We start from the raw sequence: 27821 nt of genomic DNA, 5'->3' as shown, positions 1-27821 counted from the left end.
GAATGCCAGACTGGGTGCCAGGCTGCCCTGAGGGTGCACAGAGAGCTCTGGCTTCAGCTTCTGCAGTTTCTTGCTCCTGTCTGCCCACCATCATCTACTAGAGTGATCTGTCCAGAATGTAATTGATTCTTTTGCCAAAGTCACCAGCTGCTGCCCCCCCCCCCCCCCCCCCCGGGCGGGGGGGGGTCTCACCACCCCCCCCTCTTCTCTTCACCGCGCGCTCTGAATTCAGATCCCTAGTACTCATGTAAAAAGCAGGGTGTGGCAGCACACATGTAATCCCAGCACCAGGGAAGTGGAGACAGGAAGATTGCTGGGGTTTGCTGGCTATCTGTATCGCTAAATTGGTGAGCTCTAGGTTTCTAGGTTCAGTGAGAGACACTGTCTTAAAAAATATAAAGAAACTGGGTATAGTGGCACACACCTTTAATCCCAGCACTCGGGAGGCAAAGGCAGATGGATCGATCTCTGAATTTGAGGTCAGCTTGTCTACATAGCAAGTTCCAGGCCAGCTGGAGCTACAGGGAGACCCTGTCTCGGGGCGGGGTGTGTGTATGTAGATAGATACAGACAGAGACACACAGATATAGAGAGAGACGGAGCAAGAGAGCAATTGAGAAAGACAACTAACATCAACTTCTGGCCTCCACATGCACATGCACGCCCACAAGCACATGCACGCCCACCTGCATACACAAGGGTACACACATACACTCTCCCCCCCCGCCCCCCCCCCCCCCCCCCCCCCCCCCGCAGTAGGGGAGGATCTTCCTGACAGCACCTGGTTTCCATGGCCAGGGCTCTCTTGTGTCTGTATGTCCAGGGCCCTGCAGGTAACTGTCATTCCAATATCAGTGAAGGCCATGTCACACTGCAGACATTTTCCTCTAGCCCCTGCCCCTGCCCTGCCCGCCCCCCGCCCCTTCATAATTTTCTATCAAGTCCCTGGCTCTTATGCCACCACCTCTGAGACTCCTCCTCTGCCTTGCCTACAGGCGAGCCTGAGTAACCACGCTCCCTGCCGTGTGGCCATACTTCTTCTATTAGTCATACTGCACATACTTGCTGGTTTTGTGTCTGCCTGTGCCACTAGACTGGTTAGTTCTTGGCTGTGTCATTGTGCTGCAGAGTACCTGGAACCTAGTAGATTCTTTTTTCTTTAATGTTTTATTTTATTTTATTTTATTTTTTTGAGACAGGGTCTCACTATGTAGCCCCTAGCTGACCTGGAGCTCACTAGGTAGACCAGGTTGGCCTCGATCTCAGAGATCCATCTGCCTCTGCCTCCCAAGTGCTGGGACTCGGTATATGTGCCAACACACCCGGCTTTATTATTATTTTTTAAGAATGTGTATGTGTGTGTCTGAGTGTGGGTTTATGTACGTGAAGGCAGTGCTACAGAGGCTAGAAGATGGTGTCCGATCTCCGGGAGCTGGAGTTACAGGTGGTTCTGAGCTGTCTGGCACTGGTACTGGGAATTGAATTTGGGACTTCTGCAAGAGCAGTAAATGCTCTTACCCACTGAGTCAATTCTCCAGCATCAAAGATTCTTTAATAATAATAATAATAGGCGATGCACATGTTTAGTAAGAATCATGCGTCGGCCTGAGAGCTGTAGTTATCTGTACAGTTCTAAGCCATCTAACACTGCATGTAATACTTTATTTTTCTTTTTTTTTTTCGAGGCAAGGTTTCACTGTGTAGCCTGGAACTTTTATGTAGACCAGGTTGGCTTCAATCTCACAGAGAGATCTACCTGCCTTTGCCTCCCAAAACTGGGATTAAAGACATATATTATCAGACCCAGCTTGGAGGTATTTTCTTATGGCTCAGAGAAGCAAAGTGACTTATTCAGAGTCACACAGCAGTTAATAATAAATGATGTATCCAGGAGTCTGCTTCCCCATGGTAGGAATCAAAGCAGGTTCTACTAACCTAATACTAAATACATTAATTTGTACTATGTGAGTGACTGAGTGAAGGAATAGATGAAGCCACAGTTTTGCTGGGAAGAAAGAGCTCAGAGGTGAGGGAATTAGCCCATATTAAGCATTGAAGATGGGGGTCTTACAAGAACAAAGAAGGGAACTGTCCGTGAGCTAGTGTGGTGGTTTCATCTAGAAGGTGACTGGAGTCAGGCCCTGAAACAATGGAGGGGGGTTACATGGGTGGCCAACACCTGCAGCCCCAGCACTTGGGAGGCTTAAAGTATGAGGATCAAGAGTTCAAGAAGGCCTATCTGGGCCACACAGAGACTCCATCTCAAGCTCCCCACTGTACCCTAAAACACAATTTAAGAAGAGTGGAGTCAAACAATGAGAAAAAACCCAGGGATCTGTACCATCCACAGGGGCAAGGCCAGGACAGAAATAGCCCAAAGAAGGGGGAAACCTCAGGATGGTGAAGGGACAGCAAGGGCTTTGGGAGACCTAAGGGACCCCCATCTTAGAATATTGTTCCTGTATTGGTCCAAGATGCTGTTTGTCTTAAGACCTGAACCCATAAAAGCCAAGATTCAGCTCTACATCTCTTCTGTGGCATCAGCCCTGGTCCCAGGGGCCTCAAGGCAACACCCATAGCCTTCCTGGCTTCTCTTTTGTTAGTCTGAGAGTTCAGCATCACAGGGAACCCATCAATCCTGGACAAACTGGGAAAGTTCGGCACAGACCCAGCACTGGGACAGAAGCCTCGTGTCTCCCATCATAGTCTAAGCCTAAGGTAACACAGTGCTATGGCCCGGAGGCATCACCTACCCTGGCTCAGGCCTGGCAGCATTTCCTGCCTTTTTAAATAAAGGGCACCAGCCCTCAAGTGTAGGGAAAGAGCCAGTCAGGAGTCTCTCTTGGGATCTTCAGCCAGCTCTCTGCTGGGGCCCTACTGAGCAGTTATCTAGTTCAACAACCTCTGTACCATGTTTACGCATAGTATCCACTGCACAGGAAGACACTGGTTTTATAAGACCCCTGCCCTGGAAGGGAGGTCCCAGAGCTATTGAGACCAAGAAGGCAGCAAGGAATAGTAGGGCTTAACCGCTAGGAGCAGGGCAGGGGTGCTCATTGAGGAGTCCTTTGAAAGCAGGGTGGGATTCTGACCACAGAGGAGGAAGCATTCCAAGTGGAAGAAATTGTGTAAAGGTGCCAGGCTCAGAAAAGGTAAAATGGGACAAGAGACGCAAACAGGTTTGAACAGATTCTGGGGGGTGATAGCTAAGTGCAAGCCAGATGAGACTGGAGCACCCAAAGGGCTTCTGGGAATTGAGCTTTCTACGAGCTGTAGAACTTGTGCAAAACTCTGCTTTTATACACACACAAACACATACATACAGGTTTGATGGTGAAGGTCTGTAATTCTAACTGTTCAGGAGGCTGAGACAGGAGGATCACAAACTCAAGGCCAACCTTGGCAATTAGTCTCAAAACAAAAAATAAAAAGAGGGATGGTGGTGTGGTTTAGTGGTAGATCACTTGCTTAGCATATGAAAGGCCCTAGGTTCAATTTCCAATGCTGAAAACAAAAACGAAACAAGCCCTGCCCCAAACCAAAGTAAAACCTACTGATTGAAGAAAAATGTGGAAGGAAAGAACATTATAGAGAAAAAAATAAATATCACCTTCAAGTTCCTATCTCTTTAGAATTGTCCTTGTAATTTCTTCTACATTTATTTCAATGCAGATATCTAATGTAATTACTATATAATATGCCATTGTGTTTTATACATAGGGTGATGCCATATGTACTCTATTATAACCTGCTTCTTTTTAATTTTCTTTGTGGTGCTTGGGATCAAACCCTGGGGTCTTGTGCATGGTAGGCATATTCTCTACCACTGAGCTCCAGCTCCCCCTTTTTTATGTCTATGTGTCTGTGTGTGATTATGCACTTGCCATGTGGGTGCCTGTAGAAATCAGAAGAGGGTGTCAGAACCCTTGGAGCTGGAGCTACAGGTGGTTGTGACCTGCTTACTGTGGGTGCTGGAAACTGAATTCCAGTCCTCTGGAAGTAGCAAGCATTCTTAATTTCTGAGCCATCTCTCTAGCCCCAGCCCTCTTAAAAATTTTTAAAATTGGGACTGGAAAGATTGCTCAGCAATTACAAACCTGGGTTTGATTTCCAGCACCCACATGACAGATAACAACTGTCTGTAATGCCAGTTCCAGGGGATCCAGGGCACACATGGGTGTACCTATATACATGCAGGCAATTCACTCATACACATAAAATAAAAATAATAAAAAAAATCTTTTTTAATGATAAAATACATCAAAATACTAAGAGTTATTATACACTGATGTAGAAATCTTCACAGAGATCTGCCTGCCTCTGCCTCCTGAGTGCTGGGATTAAAGGAGTGTGCCACCATGCCCAGCTAAAAATTTATTTTTATTTTATGTGTTTCACGCACATATTTAAATGCACCCCTGTCATGCAATGCCTGTAGATGTCAGAAGAGGGTGTCAGATCCCTGGAATGAGAGTTATGGGCGGTTGCTAGCCACCATGTGGGTTCTGGGAACCAAACCCACGTCTTCTGCAAGAGCTGGCAGTGTTCTTAATGCTGAACCATCTCTCCATTCTCTGTAGCCCCCATTTTTTAAACTTGAAGAAAAAAACATTTTTAAAAAATGTCTTGCTGAATTGCTCAGCCTGGCCTCAAATTTTCAATCCTTCTGACTTTGCCTCCTGAGTAGCTGAGATTACAGGTGTGTGCCACCACACATAGATAGCCTGATTCTTAATGCATCACTATATCGTGGTTATGAGACCATGCCTTCAAAACTTCTTTTTTTAAAAAAATTTTTATTTATTATTTTTATTTTATGTGTATGCGTGTACTGCCTGCATGTAGGTAAGTGCACCCGTGTTGTGCAATGCCCGTGGAGGACAGAAGAGGCCGTCGGATCCCCTGGAACTGGAATTACAAACAGTTGTTAGCTGCTGTGTGGGTGCTGGGATTCACATCCCGGTCTTCTGCAAGAACAGTCAGTGTTCTTAACCGCTGAGCTATCTCTCCAGCCCCAAAACTTTTTTTAATGCTTATATATTATTGTATTATACTTACTGTTCTTTATTTGATGGCCCAGTCCTTCATTGTTGGTCACTTATGTCCCTTTTATTTATTTTTCTTTGTGGTGTGGAAGGCTGGGGTCACCATTTCTGGTGTGTCCTCGGGGTACTATTAAGGTACAGTGGCCAGGTCCCCACTGAAGGGTGGGCAGGACAGAGGTTGGTGGGCCCATCAGAACAGAGAGAGGAGCCCTGTGAACAGGGAAGTCAGGAGCTGAGGTGGCAGGCTTAAAACCAGTGGCAGGAACAGGGAGGGGAGCTGGGTAGCAAAGAGGAGACTGACAGTTTGTGAATGCCCACTGCAAGGCAGGTACATAGGCCCTCCTGTCACCTGTATGGGGGTGGTCTGATGATAGTAAGAAATGGGGGCTCTAATCACAGCCCTGAACTTGAATCTTTACTGTGCTTCGTGCCAGCTCTGCAACGTGGCCAGGTTATCTGGCAACCCATTGAAATGGGAATGGTAATAGCCCTACTTTCTAGGATCACCATGGGAAGTAATTGAGAGAATGCCTGTAAAGTAGATAAAGCACACAGATAGTGCATGTTAAATGTTTGTTTTTATAGTGGTGTAATAATCCTCCCAGCAACCTTGCTTCACTTAATCCTCATTTAAAAAACTGCTTGTAACTATCAACTTAAATTAGTAACATTTACTGAGTGTTTTACTTAATCCCAATTCCTAGCTTTCCTGGAGTGTGGTCTATTTTTCCAACCCAGTGCTAGACTTACCTTCCTTCAAGGGGAGGTAAGAGCTTCATTTTAGAAACAATGAAGCTGACATTCAGAGAAGTTAAAGCAGTTGCTGGGATTCCCCAGCTACAGATGGTGGATCAGAATAATCTCCGGTCTTTTGGGCTCAGGATCCTACACACGTTTTACTCCTTTACCCCCCACCCCCCATTTGAGTTTCTATTTTAGAAATAAAGGTGGAGGGCCTGGTGGCACATGCCTTTAATCCCAGCACTTGGGAGGCAGAGCCAGGCTGATCTCTGTAAGATCGAGATCAGTCTGGTCTACATAGCAAGTTCTTAGCCAGCTGGGGTTACAGGGAGATCCTGTCTCAAAAAGGGGGCTGAGGGCACTGGAGAGATGGCTCAGCGGTTAAAAGCACTGGCTGCTCTTGCAGAGGACCCGGGTTCAATTCCCAGCACCTACATGGTGGCTAACAACCATCTGTAACTCCAGTTCCAGGGGATCTGATGCTCTCTTCTGACCTTCACAGGCATTGCATGGCATGGAAGCACTTAAGCACATACAGGTAATACACTCATACACATAAAATAAATAATAAATAAATATATTTTTTTAAAAAAGGAGTGAAGGGGCTGGAGAGATGGCTCAGCGATTAAGAGCACTGGCTAGTCTTGCAGAGGACCTGGGTTCAATTCCTAGCACCCACATGGCAGCTACAAACCATCCTTAACTCCAGTTCCAGGGGAATCTGAAGCCCTCTTCTGACCTCCGAGGCATTGTACGGGATGGGTGCACTCACATACATGCAGGCAATACACTCATACACGTAAAGATAATAAATAAAATTTTAAAAAAAGAGTGAAGATGGAGATCAGGAGTGGCTCTATCAAGTTTTTGTTATCCATAGATTGCATTGCATTATCAGTAACTGTCACTAGCACTGTTCACCAGGTGCTGGTCCAGTATAGCTCAGAGTACTTTGTTTATGTTAAGAGTTCTCCTCCCATGCCCCCTGCCAGAGAGAGGCCTGAAAGTAGCATGACTTGTCTGTACAGGGCATGTCACTGACCAAGCCAAGAGGAGAAGACACAAGTTTGGCCTTAGGAGTCCTTGATCATTCCTTCTTGGAGAGAAGGAGGTCTTTATACTGGCTAAGACAGCACAGGCAGAAAATTTAGCTCAGATAGCAGCTCCCCAGCGGACAGCATAGATTGAACTAGACACATCAGGGCTGCAGTTTAGTGTTCCCAGCTCTTTATAAAAGGAGACGTCAGGGCACTCTGTGCTTACCTCAGTTCTAAACCACATGCCAGCAGCTAGCATTTCTCACAAGCTGTGTGGTCCCCCACCTACCCAGGAAAGTGGATTTCTCCAGTGGGTTGAACATAAACCCCTCCTTTTGAAGCCTCAGGAAGAACCCTCACACTTCTTCACCCTTTAATCTGGTAATCCTTGCCTCTGTTCTTATGTTCCTATCCAGGACTCTGACAAAGATCCTTTAGGTGTGACTTGATTGATTCTCACAACAGCTCTGTCATGTGACCTTATTGTATTACCTGAATGTCCAGGGAATGTTTCTTGATAAAGATGGTAAATCTAAGGCTCTGAGTGTCATCCCTGTGTTTGGGTCAGGGTCTCTAAACCAATACCCAGTCTGGTATTGGAAAGACAAGTGGTCCCACCCAGGGCTGCTGCTGCTGTTGGTGGTCTGCATGCTCTGGGCCAGCTGTGAGTTCAGGAAGGGGATGCCTCTCAGCTCTTCCTCCTGGCCTCTTGACAGCTAGTTTCATATCCTGCCTGCTTCTATCACCCACTGGCCAAATCCTTGCTGGGCTGAATTCCAATTGAGGAGGCACACTGGAAGGCCAGAGGTGCCTATGAGCATGTGAAGCCCTGGGTCTGCCTTACTTGGTACAGTACCTCCCGAACTCCAAGTTCAAAACCTGGAGGTTTCCTGCCTGCATAGTATGGAGAGCGGTCCTTCTGCTGTAGTGACCATCCACCTGCTCCTATGCTCTGCTGCTCATGGCCTGGACAGACTAGCTGCTGGAATGGACTCAAAGCCCCCAATTCACTGCTGTGGGCTGGGCTGGGAAGATGCAGAGGGCAGGCTCCTGAACCTCCCAACTGTGCTTCCTGATGGATTCCCTGGCCAATAGCTAGGCTGTGTGTGTGTGTGTGTGTGTGTAGCTAGGGTGTGTGTGTGTGTGTGTGTGTGTGTGTGTGTGTGTGTGTGTGTGTGTGTGTATGTGTGTCTTATTGGCAGGGCAGGGTAGGTGCCTTCTGAGTCTGAGTGGACATGAGCTGAGCCCCCAGAGTTGCTGGCACACTTCAAACACATGTAGACTGGAAGATGTCAGGTGGAACTTTCTAGGTTCTCATTCATACTGGGCCATTACCCAGCACTATGATCTTAAGCAAGACCCTATTGCTGGACTGACTCTCTTCTCATAAAACAGAAGCTAGTCAGTGGTTACCAACGCAGCACATGAGCAGAAACTCCTGGGTGCTTGATAAAAGCATAAAACTCACTGGACGTGGTGGTACATGCCTATAACCCTGGCACTCAGGAGGCTAAAACAGGAGTATTATGTTTGAGGCTAGCCTGGGCTACAGAGTGAGAATCTGTTAAAAATAAAAACCAACCAAGAGTGGGCATGTAGCTCAATAGTAGAACCCTTGCATAGCATGCACAAGGTCCTGGGTCCAATTCCCCACACCAATTCCCCAATAACCCCCTCCCCCAAAATAAAACAAAACAACAGCAACAAAATCTCACAGAACCGTGGCCAGCATCCACTTTAATAATAATTTCCAATAGTGATTCTGAAGTAGGCAGCTCACAGGACTGAAGTTCAGTGATCTTGATAAGTCAGTGAACAACTGGATACAGAAAAGTCAAGGCTGCTGAAGTGGTTACTGGGATTTAGGGTCCAGGGCCCATGTGCTTGGCAGAGATTTATTAATGCACACACTCTCTACAAGCTCGACCTTTATTGTGTCTTCCTCTCAATGTAGCTTGTCTTTTGTGATGTTCTTGTCAGATCCTGCCAGGATCTAAATATTCCTCAGAAAAGACTCCCCCACCCCGCATCTGGTTTCGTTACTGCTCTAGGCCTCAGTTTCCACAAATGTACAATAGGAATCTGGATCAGGGATCCTCCCTTCTTCCAGAAACATATGTACAGAAGGCCAAGAATAGGACACGATGAGAATGTAGTAAAACCAAGACACACAGAATATTTTGGGCAGGTGAGAGTGAGCGGTGCCCAGAAAGCAACAAGCCAGTGCCTCCCAGAAGGTAGGTCTAGTCCTCCACTCAGCAGAACAAAAGCGTCTCCAGGACTTACTGGTTTTGTTGTTGTTTTGACAGGGTCTCATTCATTCCAGGCTGGCCTTAAACTTGTTACACAGCTGGCAACAGCTTTGAACTTCTGATCCTCTTGCTTCTACCTCTGGAGTGCTTAGATTACAGGATTATAGGCTTGTGCCACCATGCCTGGTTTTGTGTGGTGCTGGGGACCGAACGCAGGGCTTTATGAGTGTTAGGCAAGTACTCTACCAATAAGACACATCCTCAGGTCTGTGATTTGTTTCTAACCAACAGAGTAGGATGGATGTCACCTCTGCAGGGTGGCTTCATAAGATTGTGATTCCCATCTTGTTCATTTGAACTCTCTCCTTTTTTTTTTTTTTTTTTTTTTTTTTTTTTTATGATGCAGTTGCCATGGTAGGAAAGCCTGCTGGGCCTCTGGAGGTCAGCCTTGTATGTCATCCTCTCTAGTTAGGGGCTGCATTACCTTGATCCTCTAGTGCCAGGCCCTGCACCTGGCTCAGTGTGAGTTCAGAGAGTTTGCCAAGGAATTGAGACTTTGCAATTGCTCTTCTCCATTACCTCCCAACTCTCCTCAGATTTGGCAGCTTGCTTTCTTAGAAAGTAGGATGATCACTCTGAGATTACTGACTCCTAGAGGACTCCAGAATACCCCTAGGTTGCAGGGTAGGAGATAGACAGGTTAGCCCAGAGCAAATTCTGAGAGCTTGCTCCAGTGGTCTTTTTTTAAAAATACATTTTTAATTAATGTATTTTTATTTTATGTGTATGAGTGTTTTGGCTGCATGTATGTGAGTGCACCCATATTGTGCAATGCCTGTGGAGGTCAGAAGAAGGCATCAGATCCCCTGGAACTGGCGTTAGGGATGGTCGTTAGCTGCCAGATGGGTGTTGGGAACCAAACGAGGTCCTCTGCAAGAGCAGCTAGAGCTCTTACAGGACAAACCATCTTTCTAGCCCCATCTTTTGTACTTTGAGACAGAGTCTCTTTATGTAGGCCAGGTTGACCTGGAACTTGAGATCCTCCTGTCACAGACTGATTATTGACCTGTGCCACCATACTGAGATGGTCCAATGGATTTGGAGGCCACATGAGTCACCAAGAAGCTGAGATATGAGAGGGGAAGAGCCCAGCTGTCCTGTCTCCCACTTGAGCAACATATCTCCAGCCAGCTAGGCTAGCATAACGCAGGCATCCTTCCTCAGAGGAATGCCCTGGGGCCAGAATGATGTACCTGGCTGGTGAAAAGCGCTGTCCAAAGGTGGGGCAGGGAAGTTGTTGAAACTCTTTGAAAAGGAAACTAACAACTACATAGGGAAAGAATCACTGGTTTAGGTGTATGCTCTCTTCCATCCATCAGGTAAGGAGGCTGCATTGGTCTTCTGTGGTTAGTGGAAGAAATCACCCCATCATATGGTGACTTGACGATAGAAGTGTATTCTCTCACAGTTCTGGAGGCCAAAGGTCCAGCCAGAATCATTATCTGTGGGCCAAAATCAAGATATGGACTGGCTACATTCCCTCTGCAGGCTCCAGGTGAGAAGTTTCTTGTTTCTTCCCCCTCAGGTGACTCCAGGTATACCTGGGCTTTCCAGACAGCACTTGTAATCCCTTCTTCTGTGGTCACAGTGCCTTCTGCCATCTCTACGTACCTCCCTCTTATAAGGACGTTGTGATGGTATTTACACTCCTCAGGGGTCATCCAAAATCATGTCATCATCTCAATATCCTTAATGTGATCACATTTTCAAAGCCTTTGCCATATACAAGATATCCACATGTTCCAGGGACTAGAATATTGACACTTGGGGATTCATTATTGTACTACCCTAAGGGTGTATCAAGAAGGGAGAAACTGAGGCACAGAGCACATTATATTTTTTTCTGGAAATCAAAGCCTGGAGTGTGAACTCCCAGATCCACTTCCTGCCTCTAACTACTGTCCTCATATAAGGTGAGGCCCTGGACAGACAGGCCAGTTCTGCCTTTGCCCATCTTAGTATCCAGAGTCAGGCTCCTTCTCAACCCCTTGACTCCTCTTTCCTGCCCCCACTTCTCCACCGGCACTGGCGTGGGAGGCCCTGGCTTCGAGACAGGGGAGTCTGGTCTCACAGCAAGAACTCTTCTTTTCCCTTCCCGGGAGAGAGAGAAGCATGGCTCCTCTGTGAAAGCTGTTCAGCCCTGCAGTTCAGGAGGCTGCAAATCCCTCCTTGCTTGCCCATGGAAACAGCTGTGGATTTAACCCCTTACAGGCCTGTGGACCCTCCCCGGGCAGAGCTGGGAAGTAGGGGCTTCTTTAGGACCAGTTTTGCTCCTGTGTGTGATTCTGGCAAGTGGTCCTAGTGTTTATTGAGGGGACTTAAGACTGCCTCTCCTGCCCAAAGCCAGGAAGGGCTGGAGCTAGTTAACTTTTGGGATGGCTGGCAAAGACCACAGCAGGAAGGGTGTGTCCTGGACTCAGGAACATCCTCTCCAGTCACCACTAGCATCCAGGAGGCCCATTGTTCAGAGCCAGACCATCCTGAGTTCTGGGAGGAATCCTGGACCACCTGGCCTGACCATAAGGCACACATACATCCACCCCAGGGCAGGGGCGCTGACAGCAGGCAGCTTACTTAGCTTTCTCCTCACCAGGATGGAAGCTGCCCAGGGAACAGGGACTGTGCTTATTTATCTTTGGCAGATAATAAGCTCTCTATAAATGACTTCATAGATGCTGAAAGTTTCCAGCTTCCCAAAAGTTTTCTTTCACCTCTCTCATCACTCCCCTGCTTCCTTCCTGACCTCAAATTCTGAATCCTCCCGCCTCTGCTGCTAAGTGCTGGGATTACACATGTGCACCATCATGACTATTTTATCTGAAATGGCTCTGTGTTCCCAGTACTGGGCATCAAACCAAGAACTTTATACATGCTGGGTAAGTACTCTGCTATTATGCTACATGCTTAGCCCTTTTTCTGTCTTTTCTTTTTAATTTTTTTTTTGTGTGTATGAGTATGCATGTACTTATGCCACAGTAAGTGTGTGGCGGTCAGAGGAAGCTTGCAAGAGGCAGTTCTCTCCTACCATGGGGTTCCTGGGATCAAACTCAGGCTGTCAGGCTTGGCAGCAAGTTTCTTTACCTGCTAAGCAATCCTGCCAGCCCTTTCTGCATCTTCTGACACCCAATTTATGTGATTCCTACCATATTGCCATCCACTATCCTAAGTCACCCAGGTAAGGGATTGAAAACCCAAGCTGTCATCTGCACCCTACATTCTGACTTCTGTTCCCTTTCTCTTCCTTTTGACTGTTTCTTTCAGGGTGCCTTTAACATCTTAAAACTTCACTGAGGTTGGTTCTTCAGTCCCACAGAGCTGGGTAATAACTGCATTTTATTGAATGTTACATGTGGGTTAGAGCTGCTGGGTACCTCATGTGAATTACTAAGTAATTCATTTGAAAAGGACAGCAGAAGAACAAGGAAGGACTGGGGTTTTGAAAACAGGATGGGCAGAGGCACTTGGATAACAGTGGCCATGCTGGCCGGAGGCTACAGAATAGCTACTGGACAGACATCTGGCCATTATGGGGTGAGGGGGAAGCATCAAGAGCTACGGCATAAGGCAGTGTGGGTTAGAAGGATCCAGTTACAGCACTCCAGAGGTGGACTGGGCATAAGCCTGGTAGGCCTGGCCTGGTCCTGGTTGACTATGAGCTGCTCCTCCCCTAAGCCACAACAGAAAGACAATAGTTGTAGACAGCCTTCTCAGGATGGGACAGCCGGTGCCAGGCTGCCCAGTAGGACAAGGGGCCCTTGTGTAGGCCTCAGCTTCAGATCCTGCTCCACCCTCTCTGGCCTTGCAGGGGGAGTTTATCGGAAGTTCAGATCCTGGGGAGGCTGGATCTCATGCTGCAGGGCCTATACTGGAAGAGGGGTCACCTGGAGGTCTCCAGGGAGCCCTGATGGGGCTGGGTACAAGTTCTAGTTTCTGGAGCCTGGGGGAGATAGGTGGATGGTTTGTGGCCTTCCATGAAAAGAAATACCCCATTTCTCATTTGATTCTCACAATAACCCCAGGAAATGAGTGCAAAGGATGATCACTACCATTTTGCAGATGAGAAAACAGATTTTAAAAGATGGAGGTTTTTCCTTGGAGCTCTCCAGGAAGAGGGAGAAGAGTCTTTGGGGTCATGGAACCCTGAGTGTGGGGATGGGATGTGGGCAGAGGAGCAGTTTGTTTGCTAAAGGCTCTGAATGTTCAGGAGCCCAAGACCACATGGAGTGGGAGCCAAGACCCTATCTGCCCTGAGAGTCAGGATCCCCTCATTGGTCCACCTGGTCCCTCTTCTCCCTGGGCCTTTCCACCAGCCAGGGAAATCCCTTAAGAGTCCAGGCCAAGCCTGCAACATTCTGGAGAAAGGAGTTGCAGCAAGCTGGGTCAGGGAAGCTCAGAGGCTATGGACAGCCCAAGTCTACTCAGCTTTTCCTTGAAATTCCACACACCCTGGGCGTTTGGCAGGAGCCTGGAATGTGCTTCATGGGAACAATTTGTCTTTCATGGTCCATTAGCATCAATCAACCCATTGTTCCAATGCCTTTGCCTGGACCTCTCTGGCTGGCTGAGTCCTCCCTGTGCCTGTTGGAGGACTGGTGGGGAGACATGGAGTATGTAGAGGGAGGGGTGACCCCTGGTGGCCCAATATGCAAATGCTCACTCAGGTCCCTGGTTGAGCTATCAGAGCAGTTGGATGGCATTTCCCCAAAGTCACACTCTGGGATCCCTGGCCCCACTCCCTCCTCCCCTCCTCCCCATTCTTTTCCCAGAAGCCCTGGAGGCAATGGGAGAGAAATAGTTTGGGAGCTGGGAAGGCATAAATAACATAGATAAGTCAGCCACTTCATAAAAGGAGGGGCACTGCTGTGAGAAAAAAGACAGTCATCTATCCAGGCATCCTGTCAGCCCCCAAACTGTGTAATCAGCCATCCTCCCTAGGACTAGGGATTTAGCAATGAAATGAGAACGGTGGCTTGGGGGGCAGTGTATAATACTGCTACAGCCCTGGTCCTGGAGGATTCTTAGGTGGGTTTTAAAAAATACTTCATATGTATGAGTGTTTTGCCAGCATGTATGTAAGTGCATGCAATGTCCATAGAGGCCAGAAGAGGGTACCAGATCCCCTAGAACTGGAGTTATGGTGGTTGTTAGCCTCCGTGTGGGGGTTGGGAATCTAACCCCTGTTCTCTGGAAGAATAGCAAGTGTTCTTAACTGATGAGCCACCTCGCCAGCCTCTTAGGTGGGCTTTGAATCTTAGATTAGCTATTTACAGGCTGAGTGCCAGCTGGTTACCCTGATAAACTTCAATTTCTTGCTCTTGTAAAATGGTGATAGGAACACCCTTAGTCTTTGTTATTTGTGAATCTTACATTTGCAAATTAGTCTACCTGCTAACTTTTTTTTTTTTTTACATGTGCACCATGACCTACAGAAACAAATGCAAAAAAAGGAAGAGAGGAGGGTAAACAAAGGAGGCTGAAGAGCTGGCTTAGAGGTTAAGAGCACTGGCTGCTCTTACAGAGGACCCAGGTTCAGTTCCCAGCACCCACATGGTGGCTAACACCCATCTGTAACTCCAGTTGCAGAGGATCTGATGCTCCCTTCTGGCTTCCACAGGCAATGCACACATGGGTGCACTTACACACATGTAGGCAGAAAACTCATACATATAATAATACTTTAATTATTATTTTTTTTCTTTTTGAGACAGGGTCTCCTTGTAGCCCCAGCTGTTCTGGAACTCACTATGTAGACTGGGCTGGCCTCAAACTCACAAATATCCACCTGCTTCTGCCTCCCAAGTGCTGGGATTAAAGGCATGCGCCACCACGACCGGCAAAAAATATTATTTTTATTTTATGTGTATTAGTGTATTGCCTGCATGTATGTGAATGTAGCCATGTCATGCAATGCCACAGAGGTCAGAAGAGGGCTTGGGATTCCCCTGGAACTGGAGTTAAGAACGGTCTGTGGCCGCCATGTGGGTGCTGGGAATAGAACCCGGTCTTCTGCAGGAGCAGTCAGTGCTCTTAACCGCTGAGCCATCTCTCCAGCCCCTTCTTTTTCTTTTTTAAAGATCTATTTATTTTATGTATATGAGTGTTTTGCTTGCATATATGTATGTAGTGCCCACAGAGGCTAGAAGAAAGCTTTGGATCCCTGGAGCTGGAGTTACAGGAAATGAGCCATCACAGATATGGATGCCAGGAACTGAGCCATCTCTCCAACCCTTAACATTTCTTTATAATTATCTAAATCAACACTTTTAGAACTTGGGGTCATTTGCAACATGTAGAATGTTGAAAAATCCCAGTTGCCCAAACCAATTCTCTGTGATTGAGTAAGGTGGCCTTTTATTCCAGCGCAAATTCTATGAGCAAGTGTTCTTTTGAGATTTACTCTGTGTCACTTTTGGGGGTATATTTATGCTTTTTCACTATGGAGCATAGTGTTGACATGCTCTCTGGAGTTCCTAAGTGCAGGAAGGCTATAATATCCCTTATGGAGAACGTATGTACAGTAGATCATTTTCAGGAGTGAATTACAGTGCTGTTGCCTGCAAATTCAGTGTTAGTAAGCAATATATATCAACAAGACGTCTTTAAGTAGAAATACACACAACACAAGGTTATGAATTGATTAGCTGATAATAGCTGATAATCAGATCATGTCCAGCAGCTCACAGAAACCTAACCCTATGTTTTTCCTAAGAGCAATTGGTCCCTATTTGCTAACCTGAATATTCAGGAATTGTAGAATGCAACCTTCATAAATACCAAATGTCTATAGTTATTTCACAGCATGTCAAGTGTGGACTTACAGGTAATGCAGTTACCACTGTCCTGTGATTTATGTGGTTACCTGTTCATCTTCTGAAGCCCCTGAACCTTGTGTGGGACTTAGGATCCCCATGTGCCTGGATGTAGCATTTTCAAATATGCACACCCAGAAACATATCAGCCCACATTTACTGCTCCTGTCTGGAACTTCCATCCCAAACACTTAATTCATTTGGTTTCATTCAAAGACCAGTACAGCTTTGGATGACTCACAAAGACTCTTTTCATTGACATGACCTCATCAGGTCCTCACAACAATAGCAGGGTGGTGGCATCATGGTTCCCGATTCTCAGATGAGCCTGAAGTTCACAGAGGCTAAGTAAGCAGCCCAAGTTCATCTAGTATGCTAGCAGCAGAGTCAAATTCTACTGTTTTCCCACCACATAATGGTCTGGAGGAGGTAAGAGCCAGATCTCATCATTGATGCTTTAGTGTGAATGGGTGCATTCAAGTTCCCAGGGACATTGGCTGGGAGCAGGTAAGCGATAAATGTCTTAGCACCCACTCTGCAGCTGCTTCCAGCTCCCCTCACTCCTCCCACTTCCTTCTACCTGCAGTCCCTTTAAGAGGCTCTGAGGATTATCATCATAGTCACCATGCTAAAAAATCATGTCTGATGATCTTACATCCTCTGAAATCAAACAGAGGAAGCTTTGGCCTGTAGAGGGTCTATACTGCTTAGCTAATATTCAGTCTGGAGGTAGGGAAGACCAAGAGCAAAACAAAGGCAGATTCTTTGTCTGTTGTGGGCTCACTTTCTGCTTTACACACAGCTGCCTTCTTTTAATATTTTATTTTTTTATTATTTTTATTTTATTATATGAGTGTACTGCCTGCATGTATGTGAGCGCACCCGTGTCATGCAATGCCTCAGAGGTCAGAAGAGGGCTTTGGATTCCCCTGGAACTGGAGTTAAAGATGGTTCGTAGCCGCCATGTGGGTGCTAGGAATCGAACCCAGGTCCTCTGCAAGAGCAGTCAGTGCTCTTAATCGCTGAGCCATTTTTCCAGCCCCACAGCTGCCTTCTTATTGTAGTCTACATAGCCAAGAAAAAAAAGTCATCTTTCTTATGTCCGTTCTTATAAGAGTATATTCCCATTCATGACCTAATCACCCCTTCAAAGCTCCATCTCCTAAGACCACCCATTGTGGGTTAGGGTCTCAGTGCATGAATTTTACCTTTCCTCACATGCTCATGTCCCTGAGCCAGAGGAGTCCCAAGACAGATGTAAGTGGAACAGGCTTCACTGTTCAACACCCCACCCCACATGGTCCACATTTTTCTTCTACTTCAGAAGATATCCAAACTTCTTTTTTTCCTGAGAAGGCCACAGTCCCTGGGACATGGATGCCATTAACTTTCCCAGTGCCCTGTGAACTCCCAGGTCCCACCTGTCTCCCTTGGGGACTGAATTCCTAGTACATACATTTCCTTCCAGTTCATTTTCTTTTCTTTTCTTTTTTCTTTTTTTTTTTTGTCTTTTGTCTTTTTTGAGATAGGGTCTCTCTGTAGCCCCAACTGGCCTGAAACTTACTATGTAGACTAGGCTGGCCTTGAATTCACAGAGATCTGTGCCTCTGCCTCTCAAGTGCTAAGACTAAAGGTGTGCTCCACTACACCCAGCTTCCAGCTCACCATTTTTAATGGCAAAATACACACATTAAGATTGGAAGATAAAAGCAGGTGAATCATGAGTTCAACGCCACCCTCATCTATCTGGCAAGTTCAAAGCCAGTCTGAACTTCATGAGACCCTGTTTTCAGAAACCTAAATAAATAAATAAATAGACAAATGAATAACTATTAGCATGTTGACCATGTTTAAGTGCATAGTTCAGTGGCATTAAGTACATTTACACTGGGGGTTGGAGGGATGTTCAGTGATTAAGAGCACTGATTGCTCTTACAGAGGCCCTGTTTTCAATTCCCAGCATCCACATGGTGGCTGATAATCATCTGTAACTTCAGTTCCATGGGATCCAACACCCTCTCGGGGTCTCTAAGGACATGGGTACATTTACATACATTCAGGCAAAACACTCATACACATTAAATAAATTATTTTTAAAAAATTCACACTGGTATATGACTATCACCACTATCAGGCCACAGAGCTCCTCATCTGCTCCCATGAAACAGTAGCTCCCCCACCCCCAGTTCCAGCCCTGACAGCCTTCATTCTATTTTCTGTTTTATGAATTTGTCTACTCTGGTTACCTCAAATAAGTGGAATCTTGTAACATTTGTCTTTTTGTGACAGATTCACTCATGTAGCCTGTGTCAGAAATTCCTTTTGAAGGTCAAAGAAGATTCTGTTGTATACATACACCATGTTGTGTTAATCCATTTCTCTGTCAGTGAACCTTTGGCTACTGTGCATGATTCTGCTAAGAACAGGAGCAGACAAATATCTCAAGATCAGGGCTGGAGAGATGGCTCAGTGGTTAAGAACACTGGTTGTTCTTGCAGAAGACCCAGGTTTGAATCCCAGCACCCACATGGCAGTGAACAACTGTCTGTAACTCCAGTTCCAGGGGATCCGACAGCCTCTTCTCTCCTCCGTGGGCATTGCACGACATGGGTGCACTCACCTACATGCAGGCAATACATGCATACACATAAGATAATAATAAATAAAATATTTTTTAAAATCTCAAGAGCCTACTTTCAAATCTTTTTGTTGATTTTTTTGAGACAGTCTCATTGTATAGCCCAGGCTGTCCCCAAACTCATAATCTTCCTGCTTCTTCCTCCCAGAGTACTGGGATTATAGGTGTGTACCACCATGTCTGATTCCACTTTCAAATCTTTTGAGTATATATCCAAAATCAGGAGTGCTGGGGTTACAGGTGTGTGCTACCACACCAGGCTGGCATGCAGTTTTGACTTGTGTTTCCCTAATGGATAGTGAAGTTGAGCGATGTTATTGTGCTTATTGGCCATTTATATTCTTTTTTGGAGAAAAATATCTACTCAAGTCCTTTAATCTGTGCAGGATTACCCTCCCAGCAGCCTGTCAAGATGTCTGTTCCACCCCATACTTCATACACCATAGTCACTTTTTGTTTTATTTATATTTATTTTGTGGTGCTAGGGACCAAATTTAGGGCCTCATGCATGCCTTAGATACCTTTATTGTTTTATTTTTATTTTATGTGTATGGCTGTTTTACCTGCATGTGTGTAGGTGCACTTGTGTTGTGCAATGCCCATGGAAGCCAGAAGAGGGAGTCAAATCCCTCAGAACTGGAGTTAAGGACAAAGTGTTAGCTGGTATGTGGGTGCTGGACTGGAACTTGAGTCCTTTGGAAGAGTAGCCAGTTTTCTTAACTGCTGAGCCATCTCTCCAGGCACTTAGCTATTTTTATTAATATTATTATTATTATCATCATCATTTTGTTACATTTTTATTATCTATCTATCTCTCTATCTCTCTATCATCTATCTATCTACCTATCTATCATCTATCTATCTATCTATCATTATCTATCATCTATCATCTATCCATCTATCATCTATCTATCGAGCTATTTTAAACTCAGGCTGGCCTGTAACTTGTTATGTAGCCCAGGCTGGTCTCAACGCCTAATCCTTCTACCTTAGTTTCTTGGGATCATAGGTATGGAGATTATAGGTGTATAACACCAAGTCCTGCTTATTTTTATAATATTTGATAATGATTGTTATGGTCTGAATGTCCTTCCAAAACTTATGTTGAAATTTAATTGCCACTGTAATGTCATAGGAGGTGGGGCCTTTGAGAGGTGATTAGGGCTTGAGGGCTCTGCCCTTGAAGATGATTTTGATGTCATTTAAAAAGAGATTTCAGCAGTTTTTCAGCGGTAGTGTCACACACTTGGTATCTAAGCACTTGTGAGGCTGAAGCAGGAGGATTGTCTAGAGTTAGAAACCAGCCTGGGCTACATAATAACTTTGCACAGCCTGGGCTATATAGCAAGGCCCTGTCTTAAAAAAAAATCAATGATAAACAAAACAAACAAATAAACATGTAGACAAACACATAGAAGGGCATTCAGGAGTGGGGAGTCTGTCTCTTGCTTGTTCACTTCTGCTATGTGGTAAGGCAGCATGAAGCCCCTAGCCAGCTATATTTAAATACCTGATTGGAATTCCAAGACTCCAGAATGGGAAGCCAATGGGTCCCTGTAAGGTATAGATACCTTAGTCTTGAGCATTCTGTTGCAACCATTCATGATGGACTAGATGATGAAGATGATGAAGATGAAGATGATGGTGGTGGTAGTGGTGATTATAATTGCCTTTCACTGGGTTCTTGGCCCCTAATTCTGTCATCCTCCAATTCATTTGTGTTTTGTTGGGTTGCTTTTTTTTTTCAGACTTCATGAACTTTTAAAAACTCACATCTGGGCTGGAGACATGGGTTAGTGGTTAAGAGCATTGGCTACTCTTGAGGACCTGGATTCAGTTCTCAGCACCCACATGGTGGATAACAACCATCTATAGCTCCAGTTTCAGGGGATCCAACACCCTCTTCTGACCTCCACAGGCATTGCATGACATGGGTGCACTTACATGCAGGCAATGCACTCATACACATAAAATAAAATTAGTAAATAAAATATTTAAATAGCTCATATCTGACAATGTTACCAGCTTATAATCTTTTAATGGATGCCATACAAATGCATGAAGGTCAGGCTCCCTTGTACCTGTTATCACCTCTGTATCTACTCCTAGCTTCATTGCCTTCACCTTGTACTCAGACTAGCCCTTTATACCCTCACAAGAGCAGACTGCTTGTAGTTCCTCACCCTCATCCTTTCTCATGCCACTTTGTTGTTGCTAAGTCTGTTCTTGGGTCTGTAATGCCTTTTCTCTTTGGTTGCCTGACAAACTCCTATACTTCCTATAAAACCTAACTTGAGGGTATACTTTCTCTGAGGTAATTCATGACTCCTTTTCCCCTCTCTGCTATTGGTCAAGCCTAGGGCCTTGTACATGCTAGGCCCAGGGTGCTAGATAGCTTTAATTGTCAGTTTGACACACCTGGGAAGAAGGAACCTCAAGTGGGAAATTTCCTCTATCAGACAGGCTTGTGATCATGTCTGTGAGGCATTTTCTTAATTGTTGAGTGATGTTTAGATGGTCCAGCCCACTGTGGATTGTGTCACCCCTGGATGGGTGGTGCTGGGTCATATAAGAGAGCAAGCTGAACATGGGCCATGGGAGTAAGCCATCAAGCAGCGTTCATCCACTGTCTAGGCTTCAGTCCCTGTCTTGACTTCCCTGGATATTGGATGGTGATCTGGAGTTATAAGATGAAATAATCCTTTCCTTCTCAAGTTGCTTTTTGGTCATGGTGTTATCACGGCAACAGGAAGGCAAACTAGAACAGCCAATGCTGTATACCAAGCTATATTCCACTCCTTAGTTTCTTGAGATAGAGTCTTGTCATGTAGCCCAGGGTAGCCTGGAACTTACGGGCCTCCCGCCTCTTGAGTGATGGGAGTATAGTGCTGCTATACCTGGCCACCTCTACTTTCTTCATGGGGCAGTAAAGCACCGCTGCTATTCCATGTATTCTAAATGTTTTGGGGGAAATTGTTAATATTCATGGACAACAAAATAGGAGAAGCAAGTCTCTCTCTGTCTGGATTTGTTTTGAATCACAAAGAAGTCACACATATCAAGGTGGGCGAGGATGGTGGGAAGGATAGGAGGTGTGTTTCGTTCCAGGCAGAATGATTTTGAGACGATGGTATCTGGAGGTGGAGATATTCGTGGGAGTGAATGTCATTTTGTCACAGACTGTAGAACTCTTGGCTCCTGGGACTCCACTAGTCACCTTGAAACCTCCATATCTTTGAATAATGGAAATAGCAGCATGAATTTTCTTCCATCAACTGTGGGCTTTCTGAGGAGCCAGGACCAGGTCCACTTCTCCCTTCCTGTTCCAGGCTGCCCTCTAGTGTCAGCTTTATAATAAGATTGCTTCATCTAGTGCCTTTGGAACATTTTATTAAACCACAAGATTCTCAGAGCTCCCTAGCAATGGGCAATCTATTCTGAGTAACTTGGACTGAAAAAAATTCCCTTCATTGATTCTTATTACTGACTGCCATTTTTCAGGACTAAAAATTACACTTTGTTTTTATTATTTTGTATCATATCATATCGTATCATTATCTACCTTCCTATCTAGGGCAGGGTCTTGCTATATAGCCAAGGCTAGCTTTAAACTCAAAAACTTCCCACCCTAGTGCTGGGATCACAGGTTTGCTCTACTATGACCAACTTCTTTTTAGTTTATTTTATGGGTGATGATGTGAATCCAAACATCAACAATAACCACCTTCTGAAGACACAGAAGCCATAGTTTGTGGTTCTCAAACATTTTGGCTCAGGACCCCTTTATTCAAAACCCTTTTGCTTAAGTTAGTTAAGCCTATTAATGTTTAGAAATTAAAACTGAGAGGTTTAAAAACATTTGTTCCTGGGGCTGGAAAGATGGCTTAGTGGTTAGGAATGCTTACTACTCTTCCAGAGGACCTGGTTTGGTTCCTAGCACCCACATGGCGGCTAACACCCTCCTGTAACTCCAGATCCTTGGAATCTGATGCCCTTTTCTGGCCTTTTTGGGTACCAGGTACACACGTGGTACACTTACATACATACAAGCAAAATGCTCATACACTAAAAATAAATAAAATATTTTAAAAATAGTTCCTAAGTTTAATAATTTTAAGACTCATATATTAACTTAAGCATTTTACTATAAGAATATTATAGATAAATAATACAAGGAAATAAATACAAATATAATATTGTTTATTATAAGAAAATATTTTACAATAAAAATCACAAAACAAAAATATCAAGCTGGATGTGTGGCGTTTGCCTTGAACCCCAGTACTTAAATGGCCCCGGCAGGAAGATCATAGGATCAGGAGTTTCAAGCCAACTTTGACTACATAGTGAGATCTTGTCTCAGAAAACCCAAAAAATCTGGTTTGGTTTAACCAAAGAAATACACACTCCTTACCACCAATCTTTCAGAAAAGTATTTCATATCTGGGAACTTGCCAAACTCACAATGGCAGATCTATATTTTCCAAAATTCAGGTTTTTGCTTGAAAGCTGGATATTTGCAATAGGCAACAAATCCTCCCATTTTCTTTGAAGTGAAAAACTCAGTTTGCTTGTTTTTGAGAAAATAGCAATATATTTAAGTGTAAAAATTGTCTACAGGGTGGCAGAGATGACTCAGTGGTTAAGAGCACCGGCTGCTCTTACAGAAGACCCAGGTTCAGTTCCCAGTATCCACATGGTAGCTAAGGACTGACCATAACTCCAGGGGATTTGATGCCCTCTTATGGCCTGCAAGGGCTTTGCACTTAAATACATGCAGACAAAACACTCATACACATAAAATAAAAATAAAATTTTAACACTTGTCTTCCAATCATTTACCATTTCAGTTAAAAAGAACACTGCATGATGGAAGCAAGAAGTATTGTACATGTCAGGGAGTGGTGGCACATGCCTTAATCTCAACACTTGGGAGGCAGAGACAGGAGGACTGTGAGTTCTAGACCAGCCTGGGCTACATAGTGAGTTCTAGGCCAGCTTGAGCTACACAGCAAAAACCTGTATCAAAAAAACAAAACAAAGCAACAAAAAGTGTTGTATATACCAGAAGAGCTCTCTGTACTAACCATGTTCAACTGGGTACAATGAGCACTTTTCTCTTCATCAAGGATATGCTTAAGTAAAAGCAGCTTTCCCTTCAGTCAGTGCCAAAGAATACCCAACCACAGGGTAGGTGTGCTGGATAGCTTTAGTGTCAACTTGACACACCTGGGTTGAGGGAGCCTCAGTTGGGCAATTTCCTCTATTGGACTGTTCCTCCATAGTCTGTGCTTTAACTCCTGCCTCCAGGTTCCTGCCATGAGTTCCTATCTTGGGCTCCCTGATGAACTGTGACCCGGGAGATGTAAGATAAATAAACCCTTTCCTCCCCAAGTTGGTAGTGGTCAGAGTGTTTTGTCACAGCAATGAAGAACAAAATAAGACAGTAGGGGAATGCCTAGCATGCTTTGATTCCACTGCTTTGATTCAAGCTAAGGCACTAGTGGTTTTACCCACTGTTGCCTTCTATGGGCACCTTCTATGCAAATGCCAAAGCCTAGAAAAGGCCAACAGTGCAGTCCATGTCTCAGCCAGCAATACTGTGAGAAGCACTGCCACCGATTTTGTACAGGATATCTGTAATGAGGAGACCATTGGTGTCCTGAAAGCCAAAACACCACCCTGGAGGCCAGGGCTAGGCCATTTTGGCTGGGAGAACTATGCCCTGTAGTCTTACCTCTATCCCTGCAATGGTCACTCTGAATACTGTCTGCAGGATGGAGCCCTCTGCTGGACAGCCAGCAATGCTTTCGAATAGGGCTTTGTGTTACAGTTCTGCAGCTGGGCCTCTGAGAAGGAAAAAAAGATGGTAGAAGGTGTAGCTGGGAGAGAACTCTATGTTTGGATGGAAGCAAAGGCCTCCTCTTTCTTGCACAGCAAAGGGTACAGCAGCCGCCCCTGCATGGAAAGTGTAGGACCCCGTGGAAACCCCACCTATCAAAAGGAGTTTGGAAGAGGTTCTCCCACCTGACTAGGGTCTTGAAGGAACTTCATTAGATCTGCTGATCAAGGAACTTTGTCCCTAGCCAGTCCCATGTACCTGAAACAACCATGGGGTGAAGGGGGTGCACTCAGATGAGCAGAGAGGGAAAATTTTTCTGAGGATTGGGGTTTGGAGGATAGGGGAGGGGGAACAGTTGGAGCCAGGACACACATAGGCAGGGCCCTTTGACTGTCCTAGTGCCTGTTTCCCTGGTATGCCTGGCCCCACCTTGGCCACAGGGGCGGGGGGGGGGCTGTCATTGTTTAGGAGTTAAGTCTGATAACAACAAAGGCCCAGATGCCCAGCTGTTGTTTTTTTGTGCGTCTGAGCACATTGTTGGAGGAGAGAGCAGGCATTCACCTATGTCAAGGACAGTGAGTGGTTGGGGTTGCTCCTCTCCAGGGAGGGGACAGATAGCACCAAATACTTGGACAAGATGGCTTCCCAGCCAGTCTTTTATCTTGGCTGTGAGATCCTGACCTTAGTTCAGTACCCCAAGGAAAGGCACAGATCCCACTTGGGCCTCAGAGGCAACTGCCTGCATTGTCCCTGGTCAAGAAGACACCTCTCAGTGTTGGCCATGTGTCCATTAATTTATGCAATTAGCCTTTTCTGAGCACCAGTGCTCTTAACCACTGAGCAATCTCTTCAGCCCTCAGAACCTGTATTTTAACAAGACTTCTGGGAGGTTCTGCAGTACTACAAGATAGAAATTTACTGGACTGATATGGGCCTGTTCTGCTCTATGCCATGCTGAGTCCTGCAAGGACATATGGAGAGTAGAGACCCCCACCACCTGTCCCTTGAGACAACTTTCCCAGAAGGAAGGCAGACTTACACACCCAAAAGGCAGGTGATACAATGCCTAGAATCAGCTAGGTGTGCAGAAGGAGACCTAGGATGGCTAAGGGAAGCTCCCCTTTCCCTAGCAGGCCTGGAGGGAGGGCCAACTAACTTTACATGGTATGGAATGGAGATTGATTAGAGGGGAATAACATCTGTGCTCTGGATGTCGTCTGGTTCAAAGGACAGACATAGAATTGATAAAGTCTGGATTTCTACACAATAAATAGAGTCAAATGGCCAGGGTGGGGTACAAGGCAGGCTCAGAGTTGGGCAGGAGAGGCCTAGGAGTGGGAGTCATGGGGATGGGGATATACTGGGCATGGGCAGTGGAGAGGGCAAAGCAGCATCCGGAGCTAGGTGCTGACCTGGTGTCCCAGTTCCCAGGCTCTCTGACTGCTCCTGTGCCAGTCTGAAAAGAATTTGTTTATGAAGGGTGGGACCTACTCCTGGCTTGCGGGCTCTTTCCATTTCCATGCCTCACACCCCTTCCCATGCCCCACAGAGGCAGCCCCAAATCCTACCCACTCATTATGGGGACAGTCTGTTCTGCATGGACCTGCTGAAGCATGGCCCAATCCCAGGCTCAAGGGATGGGGGCCCAGCTGGAAGCTTGGAGAAAGCCTGGGGGCAGAGAATGGGGTCATCCTAGGGTCCCTCTTGTTTATCCATCACAACACAAGGCTGGAGGCAGGAAGCAGGCAGAGGGGATGAGGCAGATTTAGTGTGAAACAGTGGGGCTGAACTCAAAGAACAGGGAATTGGAGGGAGAAGTGAGACAACAGGTTTGGGCAGAGGGTGTGGGAGGAAGTCTGAGGTATGGGAGCTGGCAGAGTGTGCAGCGTGAGAAAGGCAGCTGGTGTGCCGGTGAGGTAAGAGCAGCAGGCTCCACCCAGCCGCTGCTGGGATCCAAAGGCCCTCACCCTCCTCACTCAGTGGGCTTCTTTGCTTCCTCTCACTCTGTATCTGCCCAGCCCAGGCCTCCCTGGAGCCCAGAGAAATCCTCCTCCTCCTGGAGACCCAGTGTTGCAAACAGTGGCCATGAACCCTCAGTTGTTCCATAACTAGACCTCTTAGAAGAATCAGTAATTCAAAAGCAGCACTTAAGTTTTTAACGTTTGAATGAATCATATGGAGTTTTGAAGCCCAAGACTGATCCATCCAAATTTGTAGTAGAAACCACTGAAGTTGTGGACATTGGCAGAATACATTAAACTGTTTATTGACTACTTCCTGTGTTCCAGGCCTAGCACTGGCAAAGACCAGACTTCATCACTAGGGATGTGGGTGTAGTTTTTGGTTTGGCCTCTTCCTGTGGGTCACTGGGTGAATTGCTTAGCTACTGTGAACACTTATTTCTTCATTAGTGAAATGATATTACAATAATGCCCACCTCAGAGTGATTCTGAAGCTTCAATGAGAATATACTAGGGGATGGAGATTAGCACAATGGCAGAGCCCTGGATTTAATCCCCAGCACCACCAAAAAACCAAAATACACTAAGAACTAAACATCTCTAAGTACTTGTCTCATGCTAGACATTTGCAAAGCCCTTTGTACACATTCCCTCACTGAGCCCCACAGCAACCCTCTGACGTAGGCACTATTATTATCTCCATTTTACAGATGAGGAAACAGAATCTCAGAGGGGTCAAACAGCTCAAGTTACGCCAGAGCAGATTTGCAGGGAGTGGAGCTGTGTGTCTCCAAGGTTGAGTGCTGACTCACCATTGTGGACTGTCTTCAGTGCCACAGGCCTTCATGATAAGGCAGATTTGTGGCAGAAAATTGAAGACTGACTTTTCTTTGATCTTGCTGTTCTACTTTCTTCTGCCCCCCTACCCTGTCCCCCTCTCAGAATCCACTGTAGACACCTGGCCCTGGAACAACTGATGAGCTTGACATGGCATAGAGGGGCTTGGGGGAGGGGGCTTGTGCTGGGCTGTCATCGAGGCATGGCCCCTGAGCAGTGTGGGAGGGTGTGCTGGCAGAGCAGATGGGCTAGGCTTTGTCATTTGCTAATTTAGGCTTTTCTGTTTCCCAAACAATGCAGGGCAGCTGGATTGACTGACAGTATCTGCCACTGAGGTGACTGGCCCTGTCACCATTACCCATGGCCTTACAAGGCTTAGCTCTTCTGGCCAGATACTTATTTCCTCCATGCCCTGTGGCATTTTTACTCTAGGAGAGACAATAATGGTACTGGACACCAATGAAACCAAAAGCTAAATACTACTCACACCTTTTTCTCCACCAACCCCCATTCTGAGTCCCCTCTTTTTCCTAAACTTGCCCCCCCTCAAAAAAATCTGGCAAGCCCCAAATACTTCTAGCATCTTTCTTCCCTCCCTT

General features: G+C 45.9%; 1 protein-coding gene across 1 annotated transcript in view; it reads left to right on the top strand.

Moving 5' to 3' along the window:
• Nucleotides 1–11907: 11907 nt before the first annotated feature.
• Tnni1 (troponin I1, slow skeletal type) overlaps nucleotides 11908–27821 on the top strand; it is a 31367-nt gene continuing 15453 nt past the window's right edge. The window contains exon 1 of the mRNA XM_029562144.1: nucleotides 11908–12011. Within this exon, the coding sequence (XP_029418004.1) occupies nucleotides 12005–12011 (7 nt within the window). The 5' untranslated portion in view covers nucleotides 11908–12004. The remainder of the gene's footprint in view (nucleotides 12012–27821) is intronic.

Source organism: Nannospalax galili, unplaced genomic scaffold (assembly GCF_000622305.1).
Source record: "Nannospalax galili isolate Female #2095 unplaced genomic scaffold, S.galili_v1.0 scaffold113, whole genome shotgun sequence".
Taxonomy (NCBI): domain Eukaryota; kingdom Metazoa; phylum Chordata; class Mammalia; order Rodentia; family Spalacidae; genus Nannospalax; species Nannospalax galili.
Note: the sequence above shows the minus strand (reverse complement) of the source record. Positions and strands in the feature narration are given on the sequence as shown.